The sequence below is a fragment of the Belonocnema kinseyi genome, chromosome 9 (assembly GCF_010883055.1).
Source record: "Belonocnema kinseyi isolate 2016_QV_RU_SX_M_011 chromosome 9, B_treatae_v1, whole genome shotgun sequence".
NCBI lineage: Eukaryota > Metazoa > Arthropoda > Insecta > Hymenoptera > Cynipidae > Belonocnema > Belonocnema kinseyi.
The window spans coordinates 74,798,942-74,813,003 of record NC_046665.1 but is presented as its reverse complement, the minus strand read 5'-3'; the positions used below and the strand labels follow the sequence as shown (position 1 = coordinate 74,813,003).

The following is a 14,062-nucleotide window of genomic DNA, read 5'->3' as shown; positions in this document are numbered from 1 at the left end:
TAAATATTAATTGATTGCGAGTACTTTGAATATAAATATTAATGGTGCTGTTTAGACTCAATACATATATTACAATTTGAACATTATATTACAATTAAAATTTCTAACGCTACGGGGTATCGAACCTACATCTATATACCTAAATCTGTCGCCTAGCAGTCGGGCGTGCTAACCACTCCGCTAAACTGACAAGTTGAAACTCTGTGAAAAAGCCATCCTCATAAGCTACAGTTTAGAAAATTTAAAGAACCAAATTTTAAGCTCTCTTTTTCTAATTATTTATTATTATGTGAGGTTGTGTAAATGTAAAATACACGAAATGTTAACAGGAATATCAATATACTAATTTTTAAATAAATAATTTAAATCGATTACAATTTTTCTTAGCGTAATATTTTATTTTTTCGCGTTTTAGACCATTTTAAAAGTTCTGATAGTAACATTTCATGAGCATTTAAAATTGGTATCGACGGAACTTAGAAATTTTACCACGCCGCGAAACAATTTTTTTAATAACAATTTTCTTGAAACCTTCGTGTAACGTTTTGCTTTTTAGGTGTTTTAGAATATTCTACAACGATTAAGACATACATCCAATGTAATTTTTTCTGAACATTTGACATTTTTCATGAAGGCAGGCTACCTTTGCAACTTTTTACAATGACAGGAAATGTAATTTTTATAAACATTAACAATTTTTAATGACAAAACATAACACATTTCATCGTGAACTTTGACACTTTTTCAATACATTTTTTTAATCTTTTGTGTAAGATTTGTTTATTAGGTGCTAAAACTAAGACTTGATGAAACAAAGTGCCGATTCTGGGTCAAGCATCAGTGGAGAATCGGAAAATATAAATAGCCAACATTGGGTGCCAGCAGTGGCTCAACAGTGGGCCGATTTAAATAAAACATGGTTTTCCGTGGTAAAAGTGACACTTGGCCCAGTAATGTGCCATCACTGGGCCAGACTTTGGCTGATCCTCGTGAAACATGATACCCCGTACTAAAAGTGAGACTTGGCGCAATAAAGTGCCGATACTGGGCCAAGCATCGGTGGAGGATCGGCAAATATAAATAGCCAATATAGGCTGCCAGCACTGGCTCAACACTGGGCTGATTAAAATGCCGATATTGGCCCAATAACTTTAGCCGACCTTTGGCTGCCAAAATTGGACCAACATTGGGCCGTGTATTCAGCTCCGGCAATTCGCACTTAGGTATAGTCTGAATTTTACCTACACGTCAGGTTTTTGAAATGTCCTGACCTAAAAGTGCAAAAGTGTGCGCGATATCTCGAAGAAAAAAAAATCGTTTCAGGATGACCAAAAATATAAATTAATGATAAAAAGAAGTGCTAAACAATGGCGATAGCAGTTTTTAGAAAAAATTGCAAATCATGTTATATTGTACCAAAACATACTCAATTTAATACACAGATATGAATAACTGCATTCATAAAAAAGAGATACGGTATTATTATTACATGAAAATGTCGATTCAACTAAAAGGAATGACGCCAAACACGTTTTTTCGTCAAACGTTGAGAAGCCACAATTTCTGCAATTCTGCAAATACGAAATTCAAAAGAATAGTAGGTTACGGAAAGTACCATTAGGGAAAAGAAATAATTCTTGCCTCACGTTTTTGTTTTTCTGGCCTAATACCCCTAAATTTTGAGAGACGAATGTAGTATGGGTGTTTAGTAGAAAAAGGGGAGAGAAGACGAAAGAGGGTTGATGGTCCTGATAGCCACGACCTGACGGAAAAGAAGGAAAAAGAAAAAAAGAAAGAAGGAAACTTTTCCCCACAAGAACAGCACAATAAATCTATCGACGGGACAATCCTATGGCTTCTGGGAAGAAAGATTTTGCTATCTCACATCTTTTGTAAGAATTCGAATAGCGCTGGATCTGTGGCCTTGCCATTGTGAGCTTAGTCCTTAATTCCATCATGGTAGCAGTGAAAGGTACGCGAAGAGTGGCCTGAATCGATTTCTATATCAGAGTCTACCAATCTTGAAAATCGTTAAGGATATTACTGAATTGTCACGAAATTTCAATTTGTTTTTTCACTCATTTTGGTTCATCCAATTTATAAGGAAAGAGAAGAACTTATTAGGACAGAGACTTATATACAGGATGTAACCAAAGTAACGGAACAGGCCTGTATCTTCTTAAGTGAGCTATTTTTCACAAAGGTCAAGGTCATTCTCGTAATAATTTTTAACAAGGAACGTGTTGGGGACCATAGTTTTGACCTTGAGGATGACCTTCAAGGTTACTTAATGACCCTAAGGACGCTAGCGTATAGCCAAATTTAGCCGGGACTTATTTCCGGTGTATTTCCGATCAGAGTCCGAGCCAATTCACACACCTAAAACATACTTAACAGCAAGCGATTCTTTTCGTTTGTAAATTCGCTCCGCACTCGGTCACTTTTACAAGGCAAAAAAGATATAACATTCTTTAGGTTCTTTTTCATTTGTATGCTGATGGCGTACTGGATGCCTTGTACAAGTTTCAGGACACGCAAAGTGTTTTGCGTATGATTTTCTGTTGCATTTTTCAACTTTCCTAATTTATAAACCATGGTTTTTTGCAATAAATTTGGATAATTAATTATTTTTATTAATACAGTTGGATGCATTGTTCGCTTACGAATCCAATGATACCAAAAACTCATTTTTCATAAAAATGTCCCTTATGTACGTTTTTAGTTTGGACGGCAGATCAGGGGTAGTTATCATCGAACAGTGTAGATAAGGGTGGCTCAAAAAGCCTTTCTTTCTAGAGGGTAACGATCCCACAATTTCATTCCGAATCCGAAAAAAGAAATTCCCTCATTTTTTTTCTTTTTTTTCGATTTTAACAGGTGCCGGTTTTGACTTGAAGTTTCCCATGTGAAATGAATAAGGGAAAATCACTTTTTTGAGTTTTTGAAATAATTTTTTAGGGTTTGAAAATTGTAACGGGAAAGTATGGGGGCCTGTTGAGAATTATCCAACGAAGGATTTCTTGTATCAAACATATGGGTCTGACACCTCTAACACACCCCCACGAGTACCTGAAAACTAAGCTTAAAGCAAAAAAATCAATTCGTCATGAAAACAGCATTTTGAGCACTGTATTCTGTTATTTTAAAAAATTAAAATTAATAATATTGGACTAGTGGAATATTTATTATCATTGGTCAATTAATTTTTTATTATTTAAACAACTGGAATTAGTTTAAATATTTTTTTCGAAAATTTATTTTTTCCCTTTAAAATTATTACTTTTAGTCTAGTGGAATGTTTAATAACATTGGTTCATTCATTTTTAATTATTTAAACGAATGGAATTTGTTTAATTTTTTTTGTCGTTTTTTCCATAAAAATGAATATTATTGGTCTAGTGGAATATTGATTAACTTTAGTTCATTTATTTTCAATTGTTTAAACAAATGAAATTTTGTTGAAATAATTTCGTTTCGATTTGAAAATAATAAAATATTACAACTGTGCGCCTAGTGGAATAATTATCAGTAATAATTAATTACTGATTAATAATTAATGTAATAATAATTAATTTATTAATAATAAATTTATCAGTAATATTGAAGTAATAATTTTTATTAAAAAAATTAAATAAAATTAATCAAACAATGTTAATAAATATGCCACTAGATCAATAGTAATAATTTTTAAGAAAAAAACCTAATTTTCGAGCAAAAAATGTTTAAACAAATTCCATTTGTTTAAATAATAAAAAATCATGAACCAATATTGGAAAATATTTCACTAGACTAATAGTAATAATTTTTATGGGAAATGACGAATTTTCTAGGGAAACAAATTATTTAGACAAATTTCATTTGTTTAAATAATTAAATTTTAATCAAACAATGGTGATAAATATTCCACTAGATTAATATTAATAATTTTAAGTAAAAAAAGACGAGAATATAGTGTTGATAAGGTCGATTTCATGAAGAATTAAAATTTTTGGTTTTAAGGGTAGCTTTCAGGTACTCGTGGGGGTGTGTTAGGGGTGTCAAACCCATATGTCTGATAGATGAAATTCTGCGTTTGATAATTCTCTACAGACCCCCACACTTTCCCGTCACATTTTTTCAAGCCCTACAAAATTATTCTAAAAACTCAAATAAGTGATTTTTCCCCATGCATTTTATATGGGTAACTTCAAGTCAAAACCGGCACCTGTTAAAATAAAAAAAAATTAGAGAATTTCTTTTTTCGGATTTGAAATAAAATGGGAGGATTGTTGCCCTCTAGCATGCAAAACAATTTTGCTATGCATTTTTGGACCACCCTAGAATGTAGATATCATTCCACAATCCGTGAAAATAGAAAACAATACTATAGATCAACTTAACTCTTCAAATAACAGAAAATACTTAACGTCATTACAGACTAGATGGATAAAAAATCGAAAAAAATTTTTTAATTAAATTGTTTCGAAAAAAAATCTACTCACTTCACTCCATCTGAGCCAATCATTTTACATAGAAAGAATTAATTTGAAATATAATATTTATATAAAAACATTCATGGGAACCATAGGAGGTACCTTTCCCCCATATTAACCAAATATTTTTCCAACAGAAATGATTTGCTACGCGAGCAATTAAATTCATATATCAAAGATTGTGTGAACAAACTTTAGAAACTAATCCAACCTTTACTGATCGATAATAGTACGGCTAGTGCAAATCCAATATTGCCGTGTCGCTGATACTCACGATTAACTGGATCCGAGGGGAGAGCAAAAGTTAAAATGATCGGCACGTACCTGCAACAAAAGAAAGAGCAGAAAATCAATATTGGTGAAAAGATACCACAGGGATCGTGCGGCAAAGATCGTTCTGAAGTGAAGAAAAATGGCAAGGATAACACGTTAGGAAAAGCGGAACAAAGTCTCGGTAACGCGAGTAGCGCATTGGTCGGAATGGGAGTTTTCTATTTATCGAAAAGGAGGACGCTTTATTTCGGTGATAAATCAATTGTCCATATATGCGATGCATCGGAATGGGTTGGTATTCATTCGGTATGCATAAAACGGCTTTGGGCATCCCCTATTTTGAGCCCCACCTTCCGATCACGCGGCTCGCAACCAGCTCCATTCCGGCTTGCCGTCCTTGTTGAATGTATCGAGTTTCGTGTACCGTGCGCTTCGGCGGCACTCCGCACGTTACGTGGCTTGCGGTCGGTGTTTGTGTAGTACCGCGTACGTGCAGGTACGCGTCTTGTACTCACTCCTACATCTACGCTGCGCACATGCAACTTTAGATATGTATGTGACACGCGCCCTACACGATCTCTATACGTAAGTGCATCTTCGTGCTTCCTTCATACCAGGGAATTCGTGACTCTTCGAAATTATAGGAAAATAAAGATTACGGCTTCACCGCCCAATAATTTCGAGGAGGGAACAGCGATACTGTGCATGAAAAGCATGAAAATGTGTATCCGCAGTTTTTCAAAGTGTGGGATTAAAATTGGAGGCAGACTGTAAGAAATGAGGGGCTGCGCGATGTAAAATTGTTTCCGTTACATGCAAGGGTACTTTTCGGAACATTTCATGTGCACGGAAAGAAGTTTACATGACATAAAACGATGATCATTTGAAAACTTTTCGTGTATGTACATTAGGGTGGTCCAAAAATGCATTGCAAATTTTTTTTTCACTATAGAAGGCACTTCACCCCCTCCCCCTCAAATTTCCATTTACGAAAGAAATAAATCTGTGAGTTCTTATTTTTCACAATTTAAATTACACGTGCCACCGGGCACTTGAAAATCCCATTTAATTAACATGGAGAAATTTTGTATTTACGCAAAATTAAACTCATGCTCCAGGGTTCCATCGACACGTGCCAAACCTTTTAGTGATTGAGGAGGAGTATCTATGAAATAGAACCATCCTAATAACTTTTATCCCCCCCCCCCTCCTCAAGCGCCTCAAATATAACCCAAAAATGAAAAAAACTACATTTTTAAGTATTATTACCAATTTTTGGCAATATCTGTCTTCTTTTTCATACAAATTATCACTAATTGATAACTTGAACATTTTCCATGACTTTCTAAACAAAATTTAATTGTTTAAATAATTAGTACCCTAGGCTACTTTTTGTTGAATAACTGCAAAATTTTAATACATTTCTTCTAATTTTTAATAAATCCCTATTTGTTTAAACCATCTTTTTTGCTCATGCAGTTTTTTTCGATAAATAAAAAAAACTAAATATAATACATACAATTATATATATTTCTAAATATATAGTGTAAAGAAAAAATAAATTAACCATTTTTTAATTGCTCGGGCAAATATATTTGATTGAAATAATTATTTTCCCAAAAATATTTTTAAAAAACTACTTCCTGAATTAAACATAATATTGAATGAGTTTGAGGATTAGATTTTAGATTAATTTTAATCTCATGTGGCTAAATAATATAAAATATAATACATATAATTATTTTCGTAAATATATATTAATATGTATTTTTTGTGTCTTCCAGAATGTCAGTAATTTTCCTGTAATTCTGCACTACTTTTAGTAAGTACTGTTTTTGATTCTCATTTCTCGTTATCAAACAGTTAATGTCCGATATTAATTTAACACCCCTTTTAGCAGTATTATTCACTACTGCAACATCAAAACGGGCTTGTTTTATTTTTCCTATTATTCAAATGATTATAAATAAATTGAACTAATTGCACGAGGTTAACTGAAGTAATGTGTTTATTATTTACATTATTATAAATTACCTACAATACAGCACTTCGTTCAGAGAATATGTTGAAACGTGAATCATGATTTGCATTAGTGAATGTACTTTTTTATAATACAATCGTGATGATGCTTGTAAAAATATGAAGAATGGAATAATACCCATTTATAATTTAGATTTTGTTATGACTTTTATACGTATTCAATTATGCGCCAAAAAAATGTGAATCATCGAAACTCAATTTAAAGGAAATTTCAAAAGCAAAAATTAATTTTATAAACAATAACATAAAACTTTTAGCAGAATTGACTACTACTCGAAATCATTTAATATTATTTTTAATTCAGAAAATATAATTTTAAAAATATTTTTGCAACAATCATTTTTTTAACAAATTATATGTTTAAACAATTAAAAAATATTCAATACATTTTTTCTATACACTATACATTCAGAAAAATTGTTATGTGTCCTATTTTATTTCAAAATTTTCAAATTTATCGAAAAAAAACTGCTTGATGAAATGAAAAATGTTTAAAAAAATAGAGATTTGTGAAAGATTATAAGAAATCTATCAAAATATTGTAATTATTCAATAAAAAGTCAGGTAGGATACCAATTCGAGAAAAAATCCGACATCTCGAAATCAATCTTTAGAAATTTTGTAAATTATCAATAATTAAGTGTTTAAATAATTATACAATGTTTTTAAAAAAATTAACTACTTCAAATAGTGACCGACTACTGCATTTTAATCAGAAGATACGATTATTTTTTACAGTTTTTGCGAATAAATAATTGTTCAAATTATTCACATTTGTTTAAGCAATTGAAAAGTGTTTTAAAAGTCATAGTAAGTATTCAAGTTATCCATTAGTGATTATTTGTATTAAAAGAACCATGGAAATTGCTCAAAAGTAACAATAATACGTAAAAATGTAGTTTTTAAAATTTTTAATACATATTTCGGTTGCTGCAGGGGGTAAGGGTGGGTTAAAAATAAAAGATATAATTATGGTGTTATTTCGTAGATACTCCTCTTCAATTCCTTGAAAGTTTGGCAAGTTTCGATAAAATTCTGGAGCATGAGTTCAATTTTTTGACAATCCACAATGTCCCCATGGAAATTAAATGGGATTTTGAAGTGTCCGTGCCACGTTTTAATATTTGAATTTTGAAAAATAAAAAATCATGGATTTATTTCCTCTAGAAAAATAAACTGGGGGGGGGGGGGTAAAGTCCGGTAAATTTTGGTACTGAGAAGTACAGTCAACGCTACTTACCTTGCCGCTATTTACCTTGCCGTTTCCCCTAACTCTCGGTCGAGCTCTTCCCCCACTACGACCGCGACGGCTCGGCATCGAAGAATTGTTCCGCTCGCTATTTACTTTGCCGTCAATAGTTTAGGTCTTTCAAGGCAGTTTTAAAGTGCAAAAAGTCATTGTATGCGTTTTTAATGAGGCTTTTAAAAGAATTCCAAAATCGTATAAGATTTTTCACTCTGTATTTTACCACTAAAATCATATATAATGGTTTATTAAAAGATTATAAATTTTGACTCTAAACATTCAATATGATTTTGACTATAAAATACAATAACATATGAAAAAATATTAAAGTACATATATCTAGTGAAAAATAATTTCTTTGAAAACCTTCTTATTTGTAAAAATCTCATTCTTGCACTTTGCGTGTTCGATTTGCCTGCTCTCGAAATTGTTATGTTATTAAAATAAACTAATTAAGATGATGTACACAAAATCATATAGCACATTAGTTTATGAACAATTTAACAAAAATATTGGTGGGAAATTGACAAACTCAAAGATCGTAAAGGACTGCAAAAGTTTCAGAAACACAATTGAAATCGTTGTTTTCTCCTGAAGCTGTTTGTGGAGCACAAGATGCATCTTCGTTGCAATATTCTAGAGATGTATGTACTTCATTTGCTTGTCTAAGAATTTCTGTGTTTATTAGATCTCCATTTTCAGTTTTCATTAAAGATATTTCTTTTTCATTCTCTAAAAAAACAGAATTTAATTTTTCGAGCATTTTGTAAGCTAGTAATTTTAAATCTGTAAAATTGTAAGCAATCTGAAGGAACACTGCATTTTTGGGATATTTAAACAATTACAACTAGAGTTTAATTGATTTTTTGTCCATACCATCATCGATTTTCTTAAATCATTCTGAAATTGCTTTTTCGCTGATAGCTTCGTAGCCTTCAACCTTGCGGATCACTGCAACTAATTTGCCAACGATCTCGCTTGTCTCTTGGATTAAAACACTTTCAGTGCCCGAAGATGAGTCTAACAATAAGAGATCCAAGGAACATTCTCCATTAGTTTGGGTTGTTGCATCTTGCGTTTGAATTAGCAACATTTTTTTCCAGCACTGGATGATTGTATATGGTTTAACCTGATTCCATGCTTGCACCACCCAATACACAGAATCTTTTACGTTGCAATTCTTTAGAAATTGTAACAGCGAAACGCCTTTGGTTTGAGACTCAAGTATCGAATGCACCAAATTTATTTTGTAATTCAATTTAATCATTTCCAAAATACCTTGATCGCAAGGCTGGATAAGGGAAGTCACATGGGGTGGCAAACATTGGACGACTATGCCATCAACTTTCAAGTACTTGTGGTATTTACATCTGCCAACGATTAGAACTGCTACCAAAGTTAAGTTTTCAGACTCTAGAAAAGCTTTCACTTGAGGAAAAAATGATAACCACTCCTCGAAAATTTCGGTGACGATCCACGCATTTTTCTGGCTCCGGTAGAAAACAGGCAATTCATCCATGTTGAGATTTTTGAAACACCGTGGTTTTGTTGACTTGCGAATCACAACTAAAGGAAGTTTCATTGATCCATCTGCGTTACAGCAAGCGCCAAATGTCAAGCGATCAAGTTGTTTTTTTTGTCCCTGGTACGGTAGTCATATTTCTTGGAGTAAGTTTTCGATCTGGAATTTATTTGATATACAACCAGGTTTCGTCAAAATGAAATATTTGGTTTTTCTGTAATTGCTTCGTTTCAATTAATTTCGGCAGTTCACCTTTAGTATACTCTTCAGCTGCTGCAGCATCTGCATTCATTGATAATTTGCAATTCTTCTTCTTTATAAATTAAAGTACATAATTACTTGTGATTTTCAAGCTACGAACGTTTTTTTCTTTTTTTCCATCCTGAAAGCCATCAGTCGCTCGCTTTGAAACATGATGCTCCGAGCAAATTTTTGTTTTCAATCAATGCTTGTCTTTTCAACAGTGGTCCTGATATTGGAACTCCATCATTCTGATTTTTAACCAGCCATTGTAATAACTGGTTGTCACGTTCTCGCGTGTCTCTTATTCTCTTGGCGTTGCGCAAATTTTTATTTTTGGCGTTTTCAAAAATCATACGTCTTACAAATAATTTCGCTTGGAATTTCGTTGAGTTCTTCCAAAATTTTTTTATTTTCTGCATAAGAGAAACTTTTCAATTTCTTCTTAGGTGGTGCGTAAAGTTGCTCTTCTTTTTCCGAAAGACTTCTTTTTTAAGTCTACGTGATTAACATCTGCAGAAAAATCCTTATGGTGTTTACGCCTTGTTTTCCCCTGTGAAGGCTCCATATTTTCTATGAAATTGATGTATAACATTTCCTTCTATTACATGCTAAATAACTTTTCCATTTATCACTTACATAATATTTTTATTCATCATAATTTTAATTTTTGAGCATTTATTCAAAATTTTTATCAAAATTTTTGTTACCGAGTATTTCAATTTATTTTAGTATCTACTATACATACTATATTTTATTTATTTATTGTGTTAACATACTATAGTATTACATACTATCATTGTGAATTAAACGGATCTCCTCGTTTCGAGACCCCCTGAATCCGAAAATCAGGTTTTCACTATGCGTCTGTCTGTCCGTCGGTCCGTCCGTAAACACGATAACTCTAGAAAAAATGAACGAATCAAATCTATCTTTGGCACACTTTTTCTAGGTCCTAAAAGAAAGGACGAGTTCGTTAACAAGCCATTTTTGATAAAAATTCAAAAAGTGAGCACATTTTGAAAATTTTTGAGACCACTTCTTTCTGAATTTGAAAATTATATATATACGGATATTTATAGTATTGAAAAGAACAAACAATTTATCCTTATGACTTTTATCGATAAAAAGAATATTATCAGAGTTATAGCGTTTTCAAAATTTTTTAATCAACCGAAAATCAAAATTTGAAGCCGAAAAACGCACGATATGAAAAAAAGTCAAGAGAAGAAAAACATTTCTTTTTGAAAGCCCTACAAGATTATCATAACCAATTTTTGGATTTTCCTCAAAATCGAAAATTCAAATTTTGATTGCACAAAAAATAATGGAGAATAAAAAATTCCATTTTGAGGACAAACTATGTAGAATACGAAAAAGGATGAATTAACAAAAATGGTTATCCCAAAAAAGATCTACAATTTCGTTAAGAATTACTTCTTGATAGGACGCGTACTTTTTGGTTTATTTGGGAAAAATAACGTTGAAAAAAAATAAAATAAAATAAAAAAAAATGTGTGGAAAAATAACGAAAGTTACGAGAAAAAAATTCAACAAAACCTGTTTACAAATGTCTGTCGGAAATCGAGCGCGCAGCGCGAGTGTCACGATGAGAATGTATACCTCAAAGCCTACAGAGCTTTGAGAAAATTAATCTTTGACTATACTTAAGTAGACAATTCAGAATATGGAGACGCATATAAATATTGCCATCTAAAAGAGATCTTTCTTAGTTTTCTTCAAGCATTCCAAATGCAAAGAATAAATATCCGAGCGAGATTCAAAAGTCGCGCGCCCTAGGCGCGCTCAAACTTGTGAGCCAAGCGAGCCGCGCGCGTAGCGCGCGACGAGAATGTGCCCACGAGGCGGGCAGATTTTTTATTTATTATTTTATAATTATTTATTTTTATCTACTATTCCTGCAATAACTTTGACTGATTATCCAATAATTTATCAGTAGAAAATTGACGAATTTTCGTGTACCAGCAAATTTTTGATTATTTACAATAATATTTTCGGTGATGTTGAAGTTCTTTTTAAACATAATAATTTTCTTGTCACATCCCCAATAGCACGAAACGTTCCAGGAATGTTCCCTGAGCGTGTAAGTAGTAGTCCACAGGCGTTTATACGTCTTATATTTTTCCAAACTTTTCACCGTTGCAAAAAAAAACTATTGCGATTATTCCGTGACCTTCTATAGGGAATTTTAACGTAGAATCCGAATTTCAACAATTTAAAAGTTGATTTTGCTGTTTTTTCGAGTGTTTTAAAAAAGAACCGAATGGGGACCCAATGGGGTCTTTACGGGTACTTTGTAGAGGCTTCATTCGGTTCCTTCGGTCCGCCAGGGGTAAAAATAGATGTCATTTTTGAGTTCCTGGAACGTTCCCCAGTGGCGGAAATTTTACACGCTCAGGGAACGTTCCGTACTACTGGGGATGAGATTACTTCAAGTATGGAAAATTTAATCAAAGGTTATAAATAATTCGTGAATACTTACCTATTTTTCAATTTATTCCGCGAGAAAACGATGTTCTCACAATTTTCACTGTTTGTAAACACTGATCCGCGCGCGGCAACGTACGCAGCGAGCGAAACAATTCGCATCAAGCACCACGCATCAAGGTCATACTCGAGAGTGGGGGAACGTTGTTTCCAGGAAAATTACTCCCCCGCGGTCCCATCCGCGGCAAGGTAAATAGCGTCGACTGTAATAATGTTTAAAATCAAAAATGTCCCTATATTAATACAGTAAAAAATTTGAAATAAAAAACTCTTCCCTTAAACTCAATAAAAGTGTGAACTAGAAGAAATGTCCTTTTCAATAAAAAAAAACCAATATTGCATCCCTTCAAACTCAATTAAAATCATAATAACAAAAAAGGGGCTTCTTTTAATTGAGAAAACATTAAAACCAAAACTTTTCTTCCAACTCCATAAGAATATTTAAAACAACAATTAAAATTAAAGAAATTTATATGAGATTGAAATCAAATTAAAAATCCTATGTAACGTCCAATAATCAAATTAATGTGCAGAAATCCTGAAATTAAAACCAAGAATCCAACGACCAAATTTGAACAACCACCACGAAATGCTTCCATTGCAATTTGAAAAAAGATAACAATTTTTTCGTCACAAAAAAAAATTGTAAAAAATAATCACCAACAAAATAATAACCACATACGTTTTTTATTATGATTTGATATTAAAAAAAATATAGAAGACAAAAAAAAAAGAGAAAGAAGGGGATTTGGTTGTTTGCCTTTTCATTTTTCTTTCCTCTTGTTGATTTTTGTCCAAAAGGGAAATTTTTTTCTTTACTTTTTTAGGCAAAAATTGTTATCTTTTTTCAAATTGCAATGGGAACATTTTGTGGTGCTTGTCGAAATTTGGTCGTTAGATTCTTGGTTTTAATTTCAGGAATTCTGCTCATTGAATAAAAAAGTATTATTCTCCCAATTCAGAAAACATTTAAAACTAAAAATTCCTCCTTTCCAACTCAATGCAAATCTTAGGAATATAAAATTTCGCTGTGCCCATTCTACAAAAATTAAAAAGAATAATTGCTTGTATTCAAACTCAATAAAAATGTTGAAAATATCAACCTCGCCTTTCTTTAAGTCAATAAAAATGAAAAAAACTTCTTCCAATTCGGCAAAAATGAAATACCAAAATATCTTCCCTTTTTCACTTTAAATTCGAAATTAAAAGTCGAATAATTATTTTAACTTTAAGCCGTTTCGAATTAATAGTTTTTCCATTTTTATCTATATATATAAATTCTACACTTTTTTTTCACAAATTAAGAAATTTTTTAAATGGAAAAAATAAAATTGGAAAGTTCAAAGTTTAAATTCAGCTTCTGAAATTGTGACGATTAAAAACTTTCTATTTCAAAGACTTTAGTTTTTTATATCTAATATTTACAATTTCCTATTTTAAATGAACAGTAAAATATTGCTAAATATTAAAATAATTTGTCTTGTTATTAAAAAATTTCAAATTTAATAGGTTAAAAATGAAATATTTTAGACTGAAATAATATTTGAATGGAATTTGAAATTGACTTAAAGCTTTTGTTATGAATCTATTAACTTTTTAATCATTAATTAAAATCATTAAAATTAATTTTAATCATTTGTTTCGAATTTGAAATCCCGGTTTCATTTCAATTCCCGGTTATGATATTTCACAGTTTTACCAGTTAGTACATATATAGATACTCTGTTACTGTATATTTATACACACACACGCGCAGGCGTG

General features: G+C 31.9%; 1 protein-coding gene across 1 annotated transcript; it reads right to left on the bottom strand.

Moving 5' to 3' along the window:
- Nucleotides 1-8,926: 8,926 nt before the first annotated feature.
- LOC117180592 (jerky protein homolog-like) lies at nt 8,927-9,550 on the bottom strand. The gene has a single exon (XM_033373085.1). The coding sequence runs from the start codon at nt 9,548-9,550 to the stop codon at nt 8,927-8,929; it is 624 nt and encodes a 207-aa protein (XP_033228976.1).
- Between the last annotated feature and the right edge of the window lie 4,512 nt (nt 9,551-14,062).

What these genes read in the sequence shown, in the direction of transcription:
- LOC117180592 (XM_033373085.1), bottom strand. Translation starts at nt 9,550, where the DNA reads ATGGATGAATTGCCTGTTTTCTACCGGAGCCAGAAAAATGCGTGGATC.